This window comes from Mchenga conophoros, linkage group LG2, assembly GCF_057382185.1.
Source record: "Mchenga conophoros isolate Kocher_MC1m ecotype Shallow Benthic linkage group LG2, M_conophoros_male_GT1.1, whole genome shotgun sequence".
Classification (NCBI taxonomy): domain Eukaryota; kingdom Metazoa; phylum Chordata; class Actinopteri; order Cichliformes; family Cichlidae; genus Mchenga; species Mchenga conophoros.
In genome coordinates this window covers 22,295,139-22,319,836 of record NC_140527.1, presented here as the reverse complement: position 1 = coordinate 22,319,836, position 24,698 = coordinate 22,295,139, and the positions used below count along the sequence as shown (strand labels likewise).

General features: G+C 39.9%; 1 protein-coding gene across 3 annotated transcripts in view; it reads right to left on the bottom strand.

Moving 5' to 3' along the window:
* The window catches only part of pigg (phosphatidylinositol glycan anchor biosynthesis class G (EMM blood group)), a 93,108-nt gene that overhangs the window by 36,405 nt on the left and 32,005 nt on the right, over nt 1-24,698 (bottom strand). For all 3 annotated transcript variants that reach the window (XM_085288197.1, XM_085288206.1, XM_085288214.1), the window contains exons 7-10: nt 23,356-23,573; nt 21,752-22,036; nt 9,904-10,307; nt 5,969-6,160 (exon numbers count right to left, since the gene is read on the bottom strand). In XM_085288197.1, the coding sequence (XP_085144323.1) occupies nt 5,969-6,160; nt 9,904-10,307; nt 21,752-22,036; nt 23,356-23,573 (1,099 nt within the window). The remainder of the gene's footprint in view (nt 1-5,968; nt 6,161-9,903; nt 10,308-21,751; nt 22,037-23,355; nt 23,574-24,698) is intronic.

Sequence of the window (24,698 nt, the reverse complement as noted above, 5' to 3'; positions counted from 1 at the left end):
TTCCAGGCCACTGTCACTCAAATCTGATCAAATCACACCGACCTCACCCTGAAGAAGCAAAACCTCCCCATATTAAACTCCTTAGCAATAATATTATCAGTTCCCCCAACCTTCGACTTTGATTGTTCTATATTTAGTAATGAATATTTAATGTGAGTGAAAGAAAAGATGTCTCATTTCAAACTATGTTTTTTAGGGGTGTTAAATCCTTTGGGAAACCTTCACATTGCTTGATGAGGAGGTGCAATTCAATCAATTTCATCTTCTTATCTGCTGGATTTAAAAAAAAAAAAAAAAAGGTTAATAGTAGTAACAGTGGACAGAAAATAGTTGCTTGTCAAGCTGCAGAGCTGCCTGGATTTCATGTTACCTTGGAAACAAGCACTGGCGCTCCAGCAAGTGAATAAGAAAAGGTAAGACTATGTCCAATCCCCTTAACATGTTTGGTAGATCCCCTTCATCAATCACCTGCATCAGGCTAACACTTACAGTGAATCAGCCAAAACAAGTGATTCAGTGCCAGAGGAAAAGCTTTCAAGCAGACGCCTGAGAGCAAGCAGGACCTGCCCACTTTGTCTGAGCCCTGACTTTCTGCGGGATAAAGCTGAGCTTGTCACGGTGGCAACTGCTAAAACGCCACGGGGACCGAGGAGAAGACTTTAAAACAATGGTTACAGACACAACATCTAATTACACAACAAGCCACTAGATCAATACCTGCTTCTCTGGCAGCATGTGTTGATGTCCACCTTTCTTTAGACTTCTATTTTGTGTCATTTCTTTTAAACAATCCCGTTTGTGCTGAAACAACAGAAAGCGGTTTTTACGTACACGGCTCTGGCAGTCAGTGGAGCATAATAATTTGCTAAATGTTACCACTGATATATTGTAAACACAGAATTGACTTTGAAACAGGGTTATAAAACACTTTACCGCCTGGGTAATAAAACTGAAAAATGCATTCTGTGTGTGCCTGTCTGCGTGTGCGTGCGTGCACGTGTGTGTGGCAGAGGTTCACAGGTGTTTTGAGACGAGTTTGAATACATTTCCATTTTTAAGCGGGATCGGTATGCATGAATATTTTTAAATTGGGAAACTGCGCAACAGCCCCCTTTCGAGATCAAGCATACACGATAAAATGGGTCATGTTTTGTGCAGGTGTGAAGCACGCGCGCTCACACGCACACACAAACAGAAGCATAAACATTGTAAATGCTTCTAGTGGCTTTGTGTTCAGTATAAAAAAAAAAGAGCCATAAATGTGGAGGGGGGGACTGAAACAAACTTTGGCTATGATGCATACAGCCTCAGACAGGTTTGGACCTCAGCCGGGTGCTTTGATGTTCAGCTACTTCCTGCTGGAACGTTCGCTCAGAAAAATTTCATTTGCTTCCGCTTTTGTTACCTTAATTGCATCTTCCTGTCTACAGTTATGTGTCAGTGCTGCAGCGGTAATCAGCCACCTCTCAATATCTAAATAAATACAAATAATTCAGAGTATATACGTGCCCTGTCGCCTGACTTTGTTAGCTTTCTATTTTTAGGTTCATTTGAGATGATGCCATAAGGAGGGGCGTGCGCGGGGGAGAGGAAAACTGAGAGGGAAAAAAGACAAACTGTATCCACAGTGACATCAATCCAAGCGAGTCTTTGAGCCCTTTAAAGTGAGCAGCGTTGGCTGTTCTCAACCCCATTAGCCATTTTGAAAGATGCAGCAGCGCAATTAGGCAGTTGGCACGAAGGGAGGTGAGGAGGGAGCCGGGGAGTTGTCAGGGGGCTTTACTCTGATAAAACACACAGAAAGAGTAACCCAAGAAGACCAGACTTTAAACAGGGTCATTATACAAAGCTGCTTCTTTTTAGATCCACATTACAGCATGGGTGGGGGGTGGGGGTGTGTGCATTTTTTATCTCAAAAAGAGATCTATCTAAAATTGCCGTAGCTTTAACTAGATGGCTGTTTAAAAATGGCCAAAACAACAAAATATAGACCCATGGGAAATTATTTGTCTCAAATGTTGGAAGCTTTAAGACGATAAAATCAAAGTTCTATTTTAATTGGCCAAAAATAGAATCTCCTTAGCAAGCAATGAAAACACAGAACCTGAGCTACACGACCTGCTGTCGTCAAAAATAACAGCACTTAAGTTAGTCTATAAGAAGAGCTAAAGCTAAAGAAAAACTTGAGGTGATGCACAATCATGATCACTGCGTGTGAAAAGAAACACTGAAGCACTGGGTCGAACATCGGCCATGTCAATTATACAGTCGGTCAAAAGGAGCGCAAGTCACTGCATGGCTTTAGTAAGGTATCTTTGTTTGGCTAAGGGTGAGAGGTTGAGATTTTAATTAGGCAAGCAGGTAGGCGAGCCTGCCAAGGAGAACAGAAAAGGTTAGGGAAGGCCAGGTACTGGTGGTAGATGAAGGGAGGTCAGGAAAACTAGACAGGAGAACCGTGTGCAGTCCTGAACACTCATCATTTTCTGACAGGGGTTAGTAGCAGGTAACTCTGTGCCAAGCTACTGGCTACAGGATGAAAAATTACACCATTTAGGAGGTGGAAAAATCCTCTCTTTTCAGACAATGCTAACAACAACTATTACAGACGGACTGTGCTAAAGGTGTAAAGGGGCTCCAGTCTCCAAGAACACTAATGCATTTCAGAGCCAAACCATGAACATGATTTTTTTTATTCAGGTTGAGTTCAAGGACACACATAACTTCCTAAATGCACTGGATGCTGAGCAGCTGGCACCAGATGAACAGTTTTATCATCAGCTCTTTAAAATGAGAAACATTATTATGCATCTAGGTTGCTTGATTAAGACTTGAGGGTCTTAGCAGGGAAGAGTCTTACCCTCAGATGTATACTGGAAGGGCTTGAATGCATTTTCAGGCTTAAGAAATGAAAACTCTTCTCAAGATTTTTTTTAAATGACAGCAGGGACGACTGAGGACCATTAAAAAAAAATAAAAAAATCTGAGATAAGAAAATCAACAGGCCGGAAAAAAAGCATCATCCTTGGAAAACCTGTCGCTGTTGAGCCAGTTAAAATGCCTCCAGTCTTACTGTTGTCATCACAATTGCGCACGCAATTTGATCCAATCTCAATACACAAATCAGTTAGCCATGGCTGGCTGACTTGTCAACAAACATGACCCCAAGACGAGGAAAACAATGCTCTCCATGCTTTCAGGCTTTCTTTACTACTAGGAAAGAGGCAGCAAACTTGATTTCTTTAAAATATGGTCATGAAGTAACAATTATAGTTACACCTGCTGGCATCTGATCATAACACAGGTTTAACTATCTCTGGATCTGCAGTTACTTACACTTTGCATCAACATGATTTTATTTTCCTGTTTTTTAATTCAACATACAAATGTCATAACTGAGACATTTTTTGTTTTGCAAAAAATGTATCTTCATCTTAAACAGGAAGCTAGCAACACATTTTGAAAATGTGAGATGGTGGAGGATTACCATTGTGCTGCCTCACATCTGCACTTTTTAAAAATGCGTAGCCATGCCACGGCACGATGTGGATTGGGACACAGTCTCACTGAAACAATTAATACCCTGCCTGTAAAACATCTTGGAATGACAGCATATGTGGCTCCAAAACCTGTATGTAAAGCCGGCTTCAGCATTAATGGTGCCTTCACAGATGTTATGGTCTGCCATGTGCACTATATCCTCAGTCACAATGGAGTAAAAGTACGACAGCGACCTCCTCTCCAAAGGATTCAGTGGAATTTTTCCTCTTTCAGCGACTGAGCGTGCAACAGCCTCAGCCTCTGGGTGATTGCTTTGCACTGAAAGGCGACTGCACAGCTTGCCTGGTGGTAAGCAGCCTGTCTTCAAACAATCACAGTGTGACTTGGCCTGGCTGCAATCACTCTCAGACCAACTGGTGAAGGTTTGTAAATAAATGCAGTCTAATTTAAAAATGCAGACAGTTTGCAAACACATTGTAATCACTCTGAGTCTGTGACACGTATATTTGCAAAGGGGGAATCTATTCAACTGGTTGGCAACAGGATTGTATTGTGTTTATATTATATGAAAGCATGGCTACTGTGCCCCCCCCCACCCCCCGTGTGATTTTAATGTTAACTTGTCATCTTGAGCAACTACGTCACTGTTTGTGGAGGAAAGTCTGTTTCAACTCTGTGTGAATCAGACTGTAATTTAAATTTTAACCTCCTAAGACCCAAACGCTTTCATGGCATACATTTTTAATTTCTCTTTGCTATTTTGGCTGATTGGGACCCGATGAATGCAAAAACAAAAAAATATGTGATATTTTTTTTTTTTTTACCTGATTTTTGTTTCTGAGAAAAATGAGATCCACACATGAGGACATTCGCTTTAAATTTCGATAGCACAGTAACAGAATAATGTCCTTGTAAGTGGATATTGGGCCCTCGTAGAGCAAAATGTAGTATTTTGGTCTAGACAACCCAAAATGTGATGTCCACATATGTGGACGCCAGGTCCTAGGTTAAATCAGTAACTTGAATTTCTGTGTACGCAGACGGCAACAGATTTGCAGTTTCTGTTGATTTATCACAGTTTGCCATCATATTATCACAAACACATTGCACAAGTTGCCAAATTTACCCTAGGCAACTGATAACAGACTGACTCATTTTATTGCTATCTTATGTTTGTCTTGACATTCTGAAGTTACTTTGGTGATGAGAATTGGCTGCAAGTGGAGACCAGAGACAGCCACGTCATCTCTGTTCACTCCAATGGACCAGCAATAGTCCATATACTTTTATAAACACACAGTTAGAAACATTAGCTGCACTAAAGGGATGTAGTCGGACAAAACTTTGAGATGGAATTTTAAAATGTAAAAAGGTAAAAAACAAGTCTGCATGTTATCCACTAAACATGTACTGGAACTATCTGAAGGCTACACAAAGCAACTGACAACCTTAAATTCTGAAGCCCCGCTGACACTTGTTCTTACTCAAGGCCTCTAGCGGCGACCTGGTCCCCTTCTTCAAGTCAACCGCTTCAATGGTTTGAGTGATTTACAAATCATTTTGCTTTTACATCCATTTTCACAGCAGCTCCACTCTTGTGGCTATGCAGTGAGGTTATCCATTTAAAATTATGCCAACTAGCACTTAACAGAGATACAAAGGTAAATGAGGCTGCTGGGCTGCCATTGGTTTTGGTCTTAAATCAAGCTATCTATCCAAAGTCATTACAAGTGGTAAATATTAATAATGTGTATCCAACATGAAAGCAATCCATCCAATAGTTGTTTAGAAATTATACTCAAAACTACAAATATGAACCTCACTTTGTGGCCTGCACAGCTCTTTGCCGCTCAGGAATAGAGACAAACACATCGATTTGTATTTCAGTCATTGCAGCTAAAAAGCTCATTTTCAAGCCAAATGAAAAGCAAATTTACTTACTTGATTCCAATATTCTGCATGTTAGTCTATTTCTTCTGTACTCACCACTCTAATTAAGTAGCTGTGTTGTGAATGTCATACTTTAGTTTCATAAGTTACAGATGACATGAGGGGAGAGTGTTGATGCGGCCGTACCAGAGATGTGTTGAAGGAGAAAAGACCTGTCGATACTTCTGCAGTTCCCACTGGCTGCCAATTTAAATCAACATTTATAGATTGCTTGATGCCTCTTTTAGTGTAATTAATTTAATTTAAGACACTGTCAAAACCGTGAGGACATGACGTTACACTAGGTCAGGGAGATTTACTGTAGGTAGATGTAAAGCGAAAAAACTGTACTGCAGTTCATCATCAGAGTAAGGGATTGTCCCAGATGACACGAGCAGCACTAGAGTCTTCACGCTCATCTGCATCACAGCACAGCCTGGCACTCCTGAACTTTAAATCAAGTCAATACCAGGGGACAGCAATTTGCCAGCTGTTATGGTGAATGAACTCACTGTTTCGTGGTTCACAAAGACTTACTTACTTGGACATAGTTCGACCAGAATGATGCCAGGGAAACAGGACGTTGCCGACAGCTGCCCGATAGCTGTACACACCCAAAAGCCCGAGGGCGAGGGCGACCTTCGAGACCCACGAGCACCGTCTTTGAACCAGGAAGTAGATGAGAACCAAACAGAAAGCGGACAGCAGGGAGAGGACCACCTTGTGCTCAGAGCTAGAGAGAAAATGGAAGAGAACAGTCACTGGCTGAGAAACGTGCCAAGCACTCAAATGATGAGGAAGGGATTTGGAATTTTCACAATGAAGTTTATATATTTTTAAGGTAAATGCTCAAAGTATTACAGTTGGCCAAGTAGTGGCTTAAGGCAAACCACATCTATGGTCAGTTTATAGATATCTATATCAAGATCTCTCTCTTTCTACATATACACATACATATATATATATACACATATATTCAGCTCAGTTCCAGCTCATTGTTGTTATTTTTGGACTCTGCTAGTAAGTAGTAAGTAAGTAAAGTTTATTCATATAGTACCTTTCTCAGACATGTGTCACAAAGTGCTTTACAAGAAGGTAAGAAGACATAATACAGTCATAAATACATCATAAAACACCCGTCTAATTAAAAGCTTTTTGAAATAAAAAATATCTTTAGCTGCTCTTTGAAGGTCTCCACTGAGTCCAGACGCTGTAGAAATAGTAGAAGTGCATTCCACAGTCTGGGGGCAACAGCTTGGAAAGATCGGTCCCCTCGAGTTCTAAAACGAGTGTGGGGTACCACTAAAAGGTTTTGATTCAAAGACCTCAGGTTACCAGGTATGTGTACAAATCAAATCAGCAGTATAGGGAGGGGCCTGGCCTGTAATGCTCTAAAGGTTAAAACTAGAGTTTTAAAATGGAACCTAAATCTGATTGGGAGCCAGTGTAGCAACTTCAAAACAGGGGTCATATGAGCTCCCTTGTTCGAGTGGGTCAGTAGCCTCGCTGCAGAGTTTTGAACAACCTGTAGACAAGCTAGCCCTTTCTTGTTTAGACAACTAAACAGGCTGTTACGGTAAGAGAGCTAGAGTGGCTTTGCGTTACACACTTCAGGATAATCCTTAGTATTCTGAACTGTGAATTCCTATCATCTATCAGTTTTACTGTCTAAAAAAGGCTATTTTCTCCTTTCCTTTTAAGGCCACACTCTTGAAAAACCAGATGTCTTCTGACTGGGCTGCCCCTCGCACCTGGCTCCACCCACAGGTGGGTGGGGCTTCTGTCTTCACAGCCAGAGACGTGTGCCTGAGTTGACTCGACAAATCCAAGAAAAGAAAAAAATATTGATAGACCAGCTGATTAAAGCAGTTTGACGCTTTAGCTCCTGGCTCTCAGGGATTACTTGGACATACACTCACCTCATTACTGTGAACTGACCGTCTTTAATATGACGGTTCACCAGTGTAACTGTATATATAATAACACATGAAGAGAAAGCATTACAGGTTCTCATTTGAAGGCTGAAGGTGAGCATTTACTTTGATGAGATGAAATACTGTCAGTCAAACCCTCTAGATTCAGGTTAAATTTAAAAGAGGCACAGCCCCTCAATTGTTCACTGGATTAAAGTCTGTAATTGCACCATACTGAGCACCGATAGGAAATAGGACATATCAAAGTTGAAGCCGTGTATTTAGCCATTAGCTGGATCAGACTGGCAGTGGACGTTGAATACTTTGAGACAAGATGAGGCATAACGCTACCTGGATCTCATTATCCAAGCAACAGGCACTGCAGGTAGGAAGAAAGGGCAACACTGGACAGGGAAAAGGTCAGAATCCACATCTCTGTTCCACATTGTGATGAATGTTAAAGAACAAACTATAATCCCCCTGCCTCGCACTGCTGTCAGAATATTAATGGCTCTGAAAAAGCCACAGTTTTTACAGAGAAATCACAGTTTTCCTTCAGTCTGGGCAATCTGAAGACGATTTTCTCTTCTTGAATCTTTAAAAAAAAGAAAATGTAAGTGGGTAGTCCTATCAGCTTCTCAGCTAGAAAAACACATTTAAAATGTTTTAGTGTCAGAAGAAAAGACTTGCTCTGTGTGTTAACACCACACAGCTTCCATTAGATGTCTATATCTAGCATTGAAATCTAAATGTATTGTTCACTGAACCACTTTCATTACATCTACTACAGTAAGTAATATCCTATATCACGGCTTTCCCCAAAGAACATCAATGAATTTGCTACATTGATCTGTTACATTTGTGTGTAGGTGGAGAAACACATTGAGATTGAAAATCTTGTTGCTGCACTGCATTTTAGCCTACTGAGTATACTGTCTTCAGACAGATTGCCCTTCTGCAACGAATGTATCCCCATGTGACGGTTGAACTTCTATCCTTAAACAGTGAAAGACGCCTGTTCTTTTTCAATTCTGTTTGATTTGTCGTAAAACATCAAGTGTAGGGGTTTTTTTTCAAATTGTAGTTGTGTTGGAAATAAGTTCCTGTTATGTCCTGTCACCTTCATGCTGCCACATATCCACGTAAAAAGAGAAATATACCATACAGCATGACACAGAACTAATGGTCCTCAGCTTTGCTAGCACCCCACCGTTCATTACAACACCAACAATACAACACTGGTTGTCAGAAAAAACAACATAGTGAAGATTTTGCTGTAGAGCCATATCAGCAATCAGTTTACCACTGTAAATTTAGCTTTGAGTAAAAGAGAGCAAATACACTTGAAGGGATTTATGCATGCATGTAACAGATTTCAGATAAACTTCTGAACTTCGGCGAAATCGCTTTTTGTACCCAGCCCTTTTGTACAGCTTAACACAAACACATCAGAGACAGAACCCTCTATCCTTTTGCTATTCATGGAGTCGTCTGATTTTCCCTTGAGGAGCGACTTAGGAATAAAAATGCTGCCAAGTTAATCTTGAATCAACCAAGAAGCTGTTACTGTTGCCACTCTCTCTTTGCTTTGCTGCCTAGTTAAACAATAAATGTGCACAAACCAACAGTGATGGTTAGTTAGGTAGTATTACTAGCTTTCATGCATTAGAATTAGAATCAATGTTTCCGTAACAATGAAAAATATGACTGTGCAAGAAAAGCATCACTGTAGTAATAGAACTATAATCCTCCACATTTCTCCTCAACTATTTACAGTTTTATTGTCCTTTCTAACATTGGTTGATTTTCACAGCTGTAATTACTAACAATACAATGATCACTATCTGTCCAACCAATAGTTACACAAAGTTAGCGACTACTTAATAAACATAGTTTAGCATTTAGCACATAAAAACACTTGTCTTGCTATCAAGGAGGTAGCTGGCTAATCTACTAGCAACTGACCACTTGCTAAGAGGAAATATGAGTGCCTTTGGGTTTTTATTCAGGTAAAGTGACACACTGGAATTGGGAAACAATCACTGACCACTTAATAAAACACACCTGTTCAACTGCTCAGGAATGGAAATATCTTACCAGCAGCCTGTCACATGGTAGCAACTTGTGGATTTATGCAATTTAGGCATTTAAGTGATAGCCAGAGAAGAATGGTCAGACTGCTCCACGCTGATAGGAAGGCAACAGTAACTCAAACACCCAGTTGTTACAACCAAGGTATGCAGAAGAGCATCTCTGAACGCAAAAGCAGTAACTGTAATTGCTGTCAGCTAGCAACAGGAAACTCCAAAATTAGACAATTGAAGACTGATGAGTCTAGATTTCTGATGCAGCATTCAGATGGTTGGGTTCAAATTTGGCAGTGAGCGTAAATTCACTACTACATGGCATTAGGTGATGAATCATCAGTGAAACCAGTTAATTTATACTGTTTTCCAAATACTGCTTGCATTTTCTTGATATGAATAAAATACAGTGACTCAAATATTTAAACTACTTAAAACTGAAGCATTTATCAAAGTTAATATTAGATCAATAAACCCACCTGTTGAGCCAATGCCCAACGTCAGGGATATGAGCCCACTGCACCCCAGTTTGGTTGAGGGAGCGCAGTAGCCGGCAGCAGAGCAGAGTGAATGGTGGCGTGGCTAACGCTAACCACTTCTCTGAGAAAATCTCTGCTTTGGGGTGAGCGGAGGGATGACGGTCTTTGGAAGGGAGGATATGCTCTTCGTCATCTCCAGAGCCCCTCTTCTCTCTGAAGTACTTGCGGCAGACATCCTGGAACACGGTGAGGCAGAGCGTGTTGAGCAGAAAGTACCAGGTTTGGTGCTCTTCCTCTACGAAACTGCTGGCCGCCAGGCTGAGAGTGTGACCGACGGTGCCGGCCAGCAGCAAAACATCCAGCTCTGACAGCGACCAGTCAACCTCACTGCTCCTCAGAGGAGACTGTGAAAAGAGAATAAAAAAGGATCATTTTAAATACAGAGGAAAGAGCTATTCCATCCACACAGGCTCGACTACATACTCAACCTACTTTCACCTCGCCCACCCCAGAGTGATGGCATCACAATTCTCAGTGGGACAATTAGATGGATGAAACTATTGCTTGGGTGATTCACACTAATATAGCACAATACTGAAAACCTCAGCTCGTGACACTCATTATATGACTCATGCACTTCACAATACTAGGATTACTGCCTCGTGCTTCTAGCAGTCATGTAGCAGTTCATAACAATGAAAGCTTTGAATTGGCGCTTTCTTTAAAAAAACAAAAGACTTTACCTCATTCATTTATTCCATAATTTGTAGGAAATTCTGTCAAAATTAGCATACAGATTCTTAAATCGGGGCTGTGAGGTTACAATGACCGTGACCATGACCATCAGATCTTAAAGTCCAATTAGATGTTTGTGCCGAATTTAACAAATATTCCCAAGGTGTTCCTGAGAATTCATGAGGTAGGCATGAGTTATGCCTAAAAATGTCTGTCGTAATAATTAATCAGTATTACTATACTCCTTTGAGATTACCCATGATGCATTGAGTATTTCCTTTTCAGTCACCTTTCTCACTCAACATGTATTAACAGACCTCTCTGCATTGAATCATACTTGTTATTAATCTCTGTCTCTCTTCCACAGCATGTCTTTATCCTGTCTTCCTTCTCTCACCCCAACCAATCACAGCAGATGGCCCCGCCCCTCCCTGAGCCTGGTTCTGCCGGAGGTTTCTTCCTGTTAAAAGGGAGTTTTTCCTTCCCACTGTCACCAAAGTGCTTGCTCATAGGGGGTCATATGATTGTTGGGTTTTTATCTGTATGTATTTTTGTAGCGTCTATCTTACAATTTAAAGCCCTTTGAGGTGACTGTTGTTGTGATTTGGTGCTGTATAAATAAAACTGAATTGAACTAAATACACAAAATGGATTTAATTAATTAATTAACTATGTTTTATGCTGATAATGTAAGGCAGAAAGAGGCACTTAGGTAGATGCATCATGGGAGTGTTCCAAAGTTTTTCCTGATTGGAGAAATGTTTTGGAATATATGGGCCAATGGTTGAAGTGTGGTTTGTCCAGAGGCTCATGCCAGACTGATTCTTGTGATTTGGAAATGATCTCAAACCCTGATGCTAAAACTGTGGACTGAACAGATAATGAACACTGCTGACTGTGAGAAGATGTTGGCTTAATGTTTCTGTGACTTCAAATCCAAAGTGAAAACATAACTTGTGTGTACTGGATGTTTGCCAAATCAATATTACCCAACAACTTATTGCACAAATTGACTTATATACCTCACTTTATGTCAGTGTATTGTTCTGTTGATGTTTTTGTCTAATTCAATAAGATCTGAATAAATAAAAAGGTATCGTGGGGTCACGCTGACCTTGGCCTTTCACACCCAAACTTAGCTCATCTCTGAATCCAAGGGAACATCCCTAACTAACTTGAAGAAATCTCTGATGGCGTTCAAAGAGCTACACAGTCTTCAAAAACGGGAAAGACACAAAGCATTATGGACAAAATTAATGCCTCCAGCTACAGCTGTCACCAGCGGGAGGTATAAAAACAGTTCAATTTCAAACCCGTTATGCCTGCTCTGTTCATGCAGACCAAAACGAGAACAAGCGTTAACTGATGCATGTGCTATTTGCACTCAAATTTAAAAAGGTACACCGTTCAGACTCCTGTTACGATGAACGGAAATATTACTGCCAAACATCAGATCATCCATCACATGTCACTACTGGATGTACAGCAGCAGGTTCCTGCCTTGGCACTGCTGACAGTGACCATGAGCTGTCATTCATAAATTGCAGTCGGTCTGTTATGGATGCTTCAATCCCATTTTTAAGATTGCTGTTTGTCCAATCGAACACTTGTATGCAAATGATTTTATTCACTGAGCTTAAGTTCAGGCTGAGTTCAGCCAGCCTCTTAGCTCAACAGCAATATTTTAACCTAACAAACAACAGACATGCATCTCAGCCTGTCTTTGCCTTGATGACAAAGACAGGCTGGGATGATATATTCAGCCCCTCCAGGATACAGTGGTGGCTTCGCTGTGGGACCGGGCTGTTGCAGAATAATTTCCCCTTACACCAGGTTATTGTTATTGCAACCTTTACACCTATCCCTCTTTAAACAAGATGCCGGGTCATTAAATATTTGGTCTAGCAGTTATGTATACACAGAAAGAGAAAAACATTACTTAACTCTGGATATAAAAGTCGTGGGTGAATACATTTTCATATATTAACAGTGCACTAAGAGCAGGTTGCATTTTTATTAAGGTCTTTTCAGGTTTTTACGAATATCTTCTAGATTAAAAAACAAAACAAAAAAAACAACAACAAAAAAACGGCGTGTTCCTAAACTCTCCCAAAATATAGTTCTCTACGAGTCCCATAGTTTAAGTCAAGTAGAGATTGTTCATCTGTTCTGTGTACGAAACTATAAGCCATCCATGCATTACTGAGAAAAGGACTGATGGCCTTTATGCCTACAGCTCCTGTTTTTGAGATAAAACATGTCACATCCCAAAGGAAGCTGTAATATAGTTTTCCAGCTTCACTGCTCCTTGCTCTTTCCTTCAGCGGCTGTGAAATCAGAAAAGCCTGCTGCATACTAATCTGTGTTCATGGCAGGGTTTCAAAGTAGATGGATACATACTTAATGAAAGTATTACTTAAAAAACAGCAAAAACAAGTAGCAACATTTACCCAGGCTAATATAACCAAGTGATGCAGGATAGATAAAACTTCACTAAATCATTGAGTATACAATTTGCATGCATTAGCAATACAGCAGATGACACATTTATGACTCAAGTTAGTCATCGGGTTTAACAGAAAAACTAGAGCAAAACACTCAAGAGATACTTCAGTTTATAGAAAAGTTATTATAAAAAGTATCACTGGCATACGTATTCAACACCTCCTCCACTGTGAGTGGAGGAGGAGGTAGTCACTGTTCATTCAATGACATTCGAATGAACGCTGTCCAGGCAAAATTGCTATTCAGCTATTATTAGAAAGAACTGCTTCTTTTGATGCATTCGGTTATATCCTGGTCTTGGATATTTTTGAAAAAAGGGTTGAGACTGGACCTGTTGAAATACTAGTGCCTACTAGGCCCTAGGCTGAACTCAACTCTATATTGCAAAATAAAGAGTCTACAATTATACAGAGAAAACCCCAACAATCACATGACCCCCTTTGAGCAAAGACTTGGCAACCGTGAGAAGAAAAAACTCCCTTTTAACAGGAAGAAACCTGCGGCAGAACCAGGTTTAGGGGAGGGGCAACTATGTGCCACGACTTCTCTGTCTGCTCTTTTCACCAGCAGGTCAGGGCAGATGATTTCATCCTCCTAAGTCTTTCCTTTCTTCCTCCCCATCAAGGTTGTTTGATGTTTTCTCTGTAATACTGTAGGGTCATTTTCCTACAATATATATTTATAGAATATATTGAAAGAAAATGGAGACTTTAGTGATCCTACTTGGTTCAGATATCACTTGCAGGACAGGACTCATTTTATCTCAATTTTGTTCCCAAGCACGTCACCTGTTAAACACAACAAGGATCAGTACATTGTCTCTTTCTATACAAGCTAAACATTAAGAATTTTCTAGTTTTGGTGGTCCTATATGAATTGTAGCCTCACTTCCCTGTTATTAGCTGACCGGAGTAGCACCTAGTGTGGTGTTCTGCTGTGGCCCACTTACTTAAAGTTTCAATTTGTTGTGCATCAGAGATGCTCTTCTGCACACCTTGGTTATAACACGTCAGTATTTGTTACTGTTGCCTTTCTGACAGCTCAGAGCAGTTAAAGCTATTTTCCTTTGACATCAACAAGGCACTTTCCCCCAAAGCTCTGCTGCTCACCGCTAATTTCTCTTTCTCAGACCACTCTTTATAAACCTTAGAGACGCCTGTGCAGGAAAATCCCATTAGATCAGCAGTTTAGACCTGCCTGTCTGGCACTAACCTTTATTCTAATGCTGTCTGAACTGTAGCTGGTCGTCTTGACATGTGTACAGTTAGATTTCTGTCTTAACAAACAGCTGAACAGGTGAACCTAATGAATTGCTGAGTGAGTGTAAATTATATCCCGACTTAGTTTTCTGTGCTTTTGGCTGGTCTACACATCACTTACTGAGTCAGGAGGAAATTATACTCCCATCATTTTCTTTGCTGAGAGTCGAGGAAATTTAGTCGAGAAACAATCATCATATATCTTGTAAATAGGGCTGCCACGATTTGTCGACTAGTCACGATTACGTCGATTATCAAAATCGTCGACGACTGATTTAATAGTCGACGCGTCGTTTGAAGCTTTGTAAGATCACAAAAGACGCAGGAATAAGTGGCAGGATTTAAGAGTGTAATAACGGACTGAAACAGAAGATGGCAGCATTGCATGTACAAGGATGTCAGCTACCGTTAAACCCCGAAGAAGAAGAAGAAGAAGCAGCTGTGTCCCAGAATTCATAGCGCGGCCCAGCGCAGTTTCCAACAATGGCGGCAGCTAGTTAGTTTTAATGTTACTCTTATTATTCTTTCTGGGTCACAAAATAAACGTTTAACATATTTTCAGGCGAGAATGTAGCTGTGTAAACCTCAAATATCTGCTCAGTTTATCAGGACACCACATATTTTCAAAAGCGCTCCGACGTTTTCGGAGACATCTGTTACCCACTAGCTCGTTAGCGAGCCGGGGACTAGGCTCACTAGCGCTGTGAGAACACCGGACTCCCCGCAAATCGTTTTCAAACCCACCACCGTCTTTCGCTACTCAGGTTAAATATATATGAGTCACTTAGATAACTTAAAATGTTATTGTTTGGCTTTTTTTTTTAGTATTTTATTTGTTCCTGAGTAAATCAGTTTGTCTGAGATTAAAGTTATAGTTTTTACACAGCTGAATAAACGTCAAGCAGACAACTGATTATCAGAAGTGTGAGATGCTCCAGAATATACTCCAGTGTCCTGTTATATTTTAGATAGCAAGGAGTTTATTAAACTTCACCGAAACAATCTGCAAATTTCATTAAAATTTAATAAACTATCATCTTGTCTTTATTTTTAGTTAGCACAGACCTTAAACACTTAAAGCTGTAAGCTAATGATAGTTATATAAGAGCAGATGCTGCTGGTGCAATAAGCTGTAGTTTTACGTCCAATGGATGATGATCTGATTAGTCGACTAATCGCAAAAATAATCGGTGACTAGTCGACTATCAAAATAATCGTTTGTGGCAGCCCTACTTGTAAAAAGGAAGTTTTAGTTTATACATTTAAAAGAAACCAGTTAATTAAGAGGGCTTCACAGGGCTGTTTTTATTTACTAATGCTAGGGTTATGGGTGTGGTCTTACATTAAACAAACACATGAGGGTTTTTCATCTTCACATGAACCATGAAGTGAACTACGATATGGTCGTCTATTGACTTGAGCAGATCATTCTAAATAATGCATAAATATTCTCTGACCATGCTGAGGGCTCCATGTAGAGTAGAACATAAATCAGGACTTGACCCGAAGCCTAATGTGCTGAAGTAGAATATTGCTCTGCCCTGCCAAAGGCCTTTTCATGACAAAGCACAGCTACTGATGTAGCAAATGACCTTTTAGTCTTTCTAGCCTAAAATTATTGGAGGGTCTTTGATGCCACCGTTGCATCTATGCCACTTAACATCACTTTTCCTGTGAAACCAATGTGTCCAGTATGTGTGTTTGATTTATCATATTCTGCCAGCTGAACCTGCCTTTCCATCACGCAGCTGTGAAATGGTAATACTGACTCAGACTGACTTCCGAGCTCTGCCATTTAAAATATGACTTTTTCCACTCAGGCATAATAAGAAATCATATTAAACTCTTGTGCTGGTGACAGACTAGAGTAAGCTCCTTACAAAAGTCATGAGAGACTCAATAGAATCATTTATTAAGGGATTCTTAGCCTTTTTTTGGTTGTTGGAAAAATATAAGCCACTTTTGGCTGTTCTCTTACCCACAAGGGGTCTCCCACAAGGGGTCTCCCACAGCAGGTAGCGCCGCATGTCTGAGTTGGCAGATTTTTTTATTTATTTTTTAACGCCGGATGCTTTTCCTGACGCAACCCCAACAGAATCAGTGTCTCCTCCTGGGATCGAACTGGGAGTCATCGCTTGATAGGCGAATGCATGAACATGATACACATTGCAGGTATTTCACACGTCTTTACAGCTCTTGTACAGAACTACTTTTTTAAAATGACCTCACCTTTGGGTCATTAAAACTCACTTAAATGGAATTCTCATCACATTTTTGTTGGAGCAGCAAGTTTTTCTTTTCGTTTCCACCTTGCACTGAAACTAATGAGGACAGAGAGTGAATATATGTTTTGGACAGTTTCCCCAAAGCAGTTATTTGTCAAGTCTAACCAGACACAGCTCTGCACTTAGATCCAAATGGATTCCTGAAAGTATACAACATTATTGTGCCTTAGGATTATTTGTCACATTTTCCAGCACTACATGCTACATCTGGTAGTAGCTTCAAACACACTTTTGTGTGAAATCTGTCCAAAGGTTTGTAATTTTGAGCAGATTTCCTCTTGTCTGACAAATATTCAGGGACTCCTGGGAATTCATCAATGTAATCCTTTGATACAAATACAGTTTAACAATAAAGCAGCTTTATTATTTAATCTCAGTATCAAAATGAGTTTGTCAGTCATGACTTTGAGGACACAGAGTCCACTAACTGCATTTCCTCCCACAGGTTATTAAAAAGATCTTGGCTGTAGAGATGGGCCATGATTGTAAGCGCTTAATCACCACTTTTGGAACGAGAAATAAAACATGGCATGATACACAACGGCACTTTTATATACACTCTAGAGTAGCAGCAGGACTAAATCCATATGTAGCTTTTAAAGGAATCAATAACATTTAAAATCAATTTCAACATCAACAGGAAGCCAAATTATGGAAGCTCAACACAGTTGTTCTATGAATAGTTAAACATTTCAATATATCTGTAGAATGATTTAATACCTGACATTGATTATAATGTGTATGAAAGACTGACTTAGCTTCCAGGTCTTTAACCTGGATTCTATCTAATGGCCAGCAGGTGGCGACTCTTGTGGCTGAAATGATATCAGATTATTATCAAAGTCGTTGGGTGAATGACCCTCCAGCTCCCTTCATGTATGACTTCAGTAACCACTTTTTTTTAAGTCTTTAGAAATTGAAATGCCAGTTTGACTTCTTACTGAATATAACATGATGCTCATGTTGTGTTCCCTGTGAGAGTCAAACAGTGTGTACTGTGCATGTGTGCTTGCAATTGTGCATAGTGTTTTGGGTTTTTTTGTAATAGCAAAGTGACTTGAGCGAATGCCCTCTCGTTAACGTTGGCGGTCCGTCCAGTTTACATGGTCTTCTGCCAATCCTGCATGAGCATGTACTGCTCTTCGATTTCTCTTTTAGCTCCACCCCCTGCTTCTTATGACTGATTTTGATTTGCAGGCTTCACAAATCCATGATTGTAATGGTGGGCAACTATGGACCTGTTTACAAATTTACATTTAATTTAAAATTTGTGGGTCTGTCAAGCAGAATCCAGTGCTGTGATCCTTCACCAGTTGAAAAAAACAATCCATTACAAAACAACCTGAAAAGATCTGAAACATTAAAGTCATCTATCAAAGCTAAATGCCAAATTATTTTCAGCTTCAAGTCTCGGGATTTGTTGCTTTTTCTGTTTCATATCACTTCAAATCTCACATCTTTGAGTTTTTGTGTTGGAAATTCACCTTTCACTGGCATTTAATAAACTCAACAATAATTCAATTAAAAAGAGAACAAAATCCATTATTGGTTGCAGCTATAATCAGCAGCAAATATTTGTGTTTGTTTTCATCCACTCTGAAACCATCTAAATACTGTACTTTGAGTTTGCTGTACATACAGCAGTGCTTTCGATTTATGAATGACTTTCAGCAGCCAAAGAAACGACACTGCTTTGGTGATTGTTGTGATCAAGCTTTGCTTTTATAAGTGCATTCTCCACTGGGCACATGCTCACACAGCCTTTCAAGGTACTTGGCAGGAAGGACGTTTCATGAATCCTGCAGAATTTCAGTTCAGTGGCTGAAAACAGCTCTTTGACATTTTTGTTTCTACATGAGTTGAGCTTCAACAGTTTGTCTGTTTGATTTTTCTGACCAAAGTCTGGTAATTTCACAAAAATCTGCTGCTGGTACAAAAGCACATTTGTCATCACAGGTCATCATCATTACCTGCCAACTGAACTATGAGCACAGTTTTTTTCTTCACTATGACATTTGTAAGACTCAAAAGAAAACAGTCTTTTCACGGTCACTGGAGCCAGAGAAGAAACACCTCCAGTACTGTACGAAATCCTCCACATCTTCCAGTGTGTCGAGTCGGAGAGTTCATTTCCTCTCCCAGCCTAATGACCCAAGTGGATTCTTCTGACTTTTTTTTTGCTACATCAGCACTTTCTCAAGAGTTCCCAGAAGGCAAATGAGATGTAACCTTTACAGATAAATTAATAATGAGCAAAGAGTTGCAGCAGCAAAGGGAAGCTACTGTTAAAGCCCTTTAAACAAGCACTTATGACTCAAAGCTTCCATTTTTTCACTGAAGAACCACTTCAACCTTTCTATGATTGATAACTTACTTCAACATATTGCTGGGAATTACTTCAGTTTGTTGAAGGACAATTTAACATTGCAGTGATGGAAAGAGAAAATTACTGAAACAAATTTAAACTACCCAAAACCTTTGATAGCACTGCCAAGAGTGCGTTATCGTTAAGGCTTAACAAATACACCACTTATCTTCTAACTGCACCAGCAGTTAGAGTCCAAATGATGGACCATCTTTAGTTTTCTTCATTTTCAATTCAGATTCACAACAAGTAAAAATCCTGACTGTCTTTAAACTACCTGAGTGATGTTTTTACGTCATTCTCCTAAAGGATCCTGGCAGTGCATATCTTCTAATTTACTATTTTAATTGTTAGTCAGACTCGACACCCCATCTGTCCACTGTGTTAGTGTCTGTTTTATTTACAGAGTTCGCAGTTTTATGGGCACAGTCAGCAACTCTTCTTCCAATAAACTGGACAGTATGTTGAGAAACGGCATCTACTCGCCTAATAGAACCACAGTCTACTGATGCATCCACTCATATAATATTTTAAAAGACATTTATATACTAGTGTAACTTTTTTTAACGTAACTTTATTATGCAGAAACAGCTCCACTTTCCCACCCTCGGAGCCAAGTTTTTGGCAATAAAGAGGCATACATTAAAAAGTGATAATATGCAGCAATTGTACATTACATGGATTGACTTCTCCAGTCAGGTCTTATATGTGTACATGAATCAAATAAGTGTTTTTAATTTGTTTTGTCATCTTTTAAATAATTAATGGGGGGCAGTTGGAATATATAACGCACTTCAGAGTTTAGTATGTTTATGATGTCATGTATGGCTGTGCTTTTTAGCCTTGTTAGCAAGCTAACTGCTGTTTTTGGAGACATGTTTCTAATGTTGCCTCTATACATGAGCACAGTGGATTTAAAATCAAAAAATTAAGTTGTGTTTGAAGATCAGATTTTGAGTTTTCATTTACAAGCTTTAACAGAAGTGCAGAATTTACTGTTGAGGAATAACATACGTTTTTATACACAGCACCCCGTTTTCAAAGGCTCATGAGTACTTCGACAATTGATTTTATATGAAAGTTTTATGTCAAGGGGAGGCCTGTTCCCTCGTTATTCCATAAAAAAAACATTCAAAGAAAACTGGAATTGATTCCAAGTGTTGTACAAGTGAACCTGTATTTGGTAGTTGTGTTCAAAAGAGAGGCTGATGCAAGGGAAGGAGGCAAGTATTAGTCTGAAAAACCATTTAAAAACAAACAAAGACATAAAGCCATTTGAAAAATGAAAAAATTGGAAAAATGGTAAATGGCCTGTATTTATATAGCGCTTTACTAGTCCCTAAGGACCCCAAAGCGCTTTACATATCCAGTCATCCACCCATTCACACACACATTCACACACTGGTGATGGCAATCTACATTGTAGCCACAGCCACCCTGGGGCGCACTGACAGGCCAAATCAACAATCTGGTATATTCCTGAAAAGGCCAGCTCAGCAGCTCAGGAGCACCAAACACCTTCAAAGACCACAGAAGATGAAAATAATTCAAGAACGCTCAAAGAGGTAGCTGCATCATTGTCAAGGTCCACAAGAGACACTTTCGTGAATGGAGACAACAGAGTGCAAACTTCTGGTTGCACTTAAGAACTATCAGAAAATACACTTTTATTAAACTTCCTGAATTAAAGTTGAAGAGCTGCACTTTAATTGCACCTTGATTGGTTAACTTAAATCCCACTGCGGTCATGCCACAAAAAATGTGTCACTGCACAAGAACTAATGGACCTACCTATAAACCCCACCACCTGACAATGCAGACAATACTGCTACAACAATGCTTCAATTTGAATAATTATTTCTGTGTAGCATGGAAATGTTTCACACACAGGGTAAGAAAACACAGGGTAAACACACCAACACCACAAACTTCTGGCATGTCAGAAGTCATGATTATGTGATCACTGCTGTGTCCAAAAATATTGTTTGTGTTGCCTTTCTGCTACTCTCACCGTCACTCCGAGTGCCTGACTCACAACAACAACACAATATCATTTGCTTAAACGCACTACTATTTCTCACTTGTTTTCTTGTGTGATACTGCAGAGTAATCAAAGAGTAATTATTGCAGCTCTTCACAATCTCTGAAGCATACAATTGTTGTCTGCAGTTTTAAACTGACTAAGAGGCACTTACTCAGACACTTCTTTTAAGCCACTTTTTGGCAGAATCTTTTTTTACTTGCCAAAGTGAAAATACACTAAAACTTTTTTCTGAGACTGTTGAGAAGCACTCAAATGATTTAAATCTACATCCTTAAAGACTCTGCAAACTAAATCACTAAGTGAATGCACAACAGACAAGAGCATGCCGCTCCAGTAGATTTAGCAGGTTTTCTCTCAAATAAATTCCAAAAGTCACTTAGGTAACGTTTCTCTACCTACAGGAAGTGAAAAATTCAAATACAACAACACAAATCTGTTTAACAAGCAGCGAGGTTTCTAGAGAGATAGATGGATTCACTAACACTCAGTCTTTTATCCTCAGTGTCCCTTTAAAGCAATCAGAGAGCAGCAGAATGGGTTAGCACGTTAGCTTGTGCATTCATGCTTTACATGCGGATCCACTGTATGTAAGTATGGCTCTCTGAGGGCTAACATCTGTTACAATATCTACCCGTGTTTCACTGCACTTACTCACCTTCCCATGAATCTTTGCACCCAGGGGGAGTCTTCGTGTTGCTATAGAGACCAGAATACAAAACATTGCTGAGGAGAAGGCAACGGCAGCAAACACGAGACCCCAGGAGAGGCTGCAGAAGTAACAGGAGCTCCCAGCAGATGTGCACACCAAGACGTGCACTGAGGCAAGAAGTAGGCACAAAAGGTAAAAAGGCAGGGAGAGCAGGGCCGAGAGGATGGGGAGGTCCACTGCTGCGGCACTGCTGAGGGCTTCAGGCATAGCCAGCAGTAAGACCAACAGGAGCTTAAAGGCCAGGAGAGACAGAGAGGAGAGAAAAAGTCTTTTACAAATCTGATGCAATCATTGTAATCTCCAGTTTTATAACCTCCCCAATTTATGTGAACAGTGAAGAGCAATTTAATAACAAACATAATGCATGCATGTACACGTTTAACTGATTTTCTAATTGAAAGAGACTTATGATGCTTTTCTCTTATTTATTTATTTTTTATGCACTCGTGCTAAAAAGGTTTTACAGATCAGGACAGATTAAAAATCATCTGGTCCTCAGTAGGTCTGAAAATTAGGTAAATACAACCTTGGATGAAAAACAGCAAATGATAAATTACACTGTTTCATTACATCCATCCATCTGCTTATCTAATTCAGGGTCGCAGGGGGGTAGCCTATCCCAGCTGTCATGGGGTGAGAGGCTCGGTACACCCTGGACAGGGGTCATTATATATTTAAGCAAAAGTGAGCCCAAATTTACAAGCAGTATGTGAAAAACTAAGTGCATCCTTACTGCTTCCTTAAAAGAGTAAATAGCAGCCGTGTACTGATAATCAAAAAATTTTTCAGTAAAGGGAGCACCTCTATAAAGTTTGATGGTCTGGAGCTTTTAGATGTGTGTTAACACAATGCCAAACCGCAAAGCCACAGAGACAGAGACCCAACTGTTGCTCTCCATCCATCTGCAAAGGGTTATAAGGCCATTTCCAAACATCATTCTACAGTGAGAAAGATTATTCCCACGTGGAGATCAGACTGTGCAATGTTCAGAGAAACTGCAAAAAGCCCAAGAGCTCAAACTGTTAAATGTTGAAGTTCATAATAGTACAATAAGAAAAAGATTGAATGAGTAGGTCTTGTTTAGAAAGGTTGCCAGGAGAAAGTCTCTTCTCTCTAAAATAAAGAATTCAGTGTGTGTGAGCTAAAAGCTCAGCTATAAACGCTCATTTCAGACAGTTTCATGGCTATCACTGACATCAGTAGAAGGGGATATCCCTAATATCCCTAAGAAGAAAGCCGGCTTAAAGGGTCAGTGGCCTTAATGGAAGAGGACCTAAAAGAACCAAAACAGACAGTGGATGAACTAATGGGTTGTAGCAAGGCCCAGTACAAGATAAACACAATAGACCCCCCTCTAAAGTAAATCTATCTTAGGACGGCTTCATTGTCACAAATATTTCCACTATCAAAAAGAAAGCATGACACCTGGTGAGGGTTTAGTTTTTACTTTTTGTTGCCGTGCACCTCACTCCCACACTCTAAAGCTGATAAGCAGCACACCAAACTATTACGAGTGCAGATAAAAAAAAATATGATGATTCGGTCCTTACCTGAAAGACAAACACCATGCCTGCAATCATGGAGTACATGTCATACTTGCCCAGCTGTTTGCTCAGAGCAGCGCTCATGGCAGCTAGGGCCTCCAGATACTGCCTCAGGACCTTTTTGCCCACGTTGGTCAGCACCTCGGAGGTGTTTCCTTCCAGGTAAAGCTTCATCCAGTTTCCGTGAGCCTTTTCTGCCACACGAAACTGCTCAAATCCCACCTCTGGAGTGGAGAGAAGTGGAAGGGAGCATGTTTTAAAGCACTATTATTTGCAATGCTCCAGCTACTGCAATCTGAATTTCAGGAGGGAGGGAGTGAGTGAGGAGGACATTTATAGCACCTGATTTTTTAACAGTTTATGAGGAATTTCATTAGGTTTACAGTTTGATTCTCACATAATTTCTTGGTTTGCTGCCATGTGATTAATCAGGACAAACCTTCTAAAATACAAAAACTAAGTTTTAGCTTTTATTTAGAGGAGAAAGAATTTGCTGCCTGGATCTCGGTGACCTAAATGAAATATTCCTAATGTTATAGGATAAACCATTCGCTAACTGTGGGTATTATTTCCTCATAATAATGACCAATTTTTCCCCATATGCTGACATATTAATTAATTACAATGTTAAGCCACAGGTGGCTGATACTGGTACAGCTTGCGGAGTATTTTTACTACGAGCTCATTAAAACCCCAAACTGATCCATGACAAATGTGAAGAAAAGGTTTCATATTGCTGCCTACCCTGTTGTAATTTAGCCAAAAGAAAATGCAGACATATTCCAACTGCTTGTTTTCTTAGCAATGAAACTATTTATGAGTTCATCAATCATTGATGTTGAATTCTGTTTTTCAGAAATAGGAACCTATTAAATTTCATCATTTTCTTTTTCCCGCGTTCTTGTGTCAATAACGTTCGCTAGATTGAAAACAATACGCCTGTGGTAAAACCATTTAGTTTGGAGCAAAGCAATGTACAATTTATCAAGATGCTAACTATGACAAACTGTGACTCATTCACATGTTTACAGATGAAATTATGCTCCCTTTCATTTTACTTCAGCCTGTTCAAGGACGAAGCAACGTGTAGGCTTGTGTAGAGTTGTGGTATACTTCAGTGAAACACACACACACACTACTAAAAACAATCACCTATCTCAGCAGCATAGGCAGAGATGATAAATAATCACTGTGGCTTTGCCAGACAGAAGGGTTGGTTGAAATATCAGAACTTTAAGCCACAGGCATGAATCATGCAATATCAATGGCCCTGGTCATGTTTCATCTGTCTAAAAGTACAGGGATTGGTTAATGGCTCTGCAAGACGCCTGAGGTTACACGCACGCACG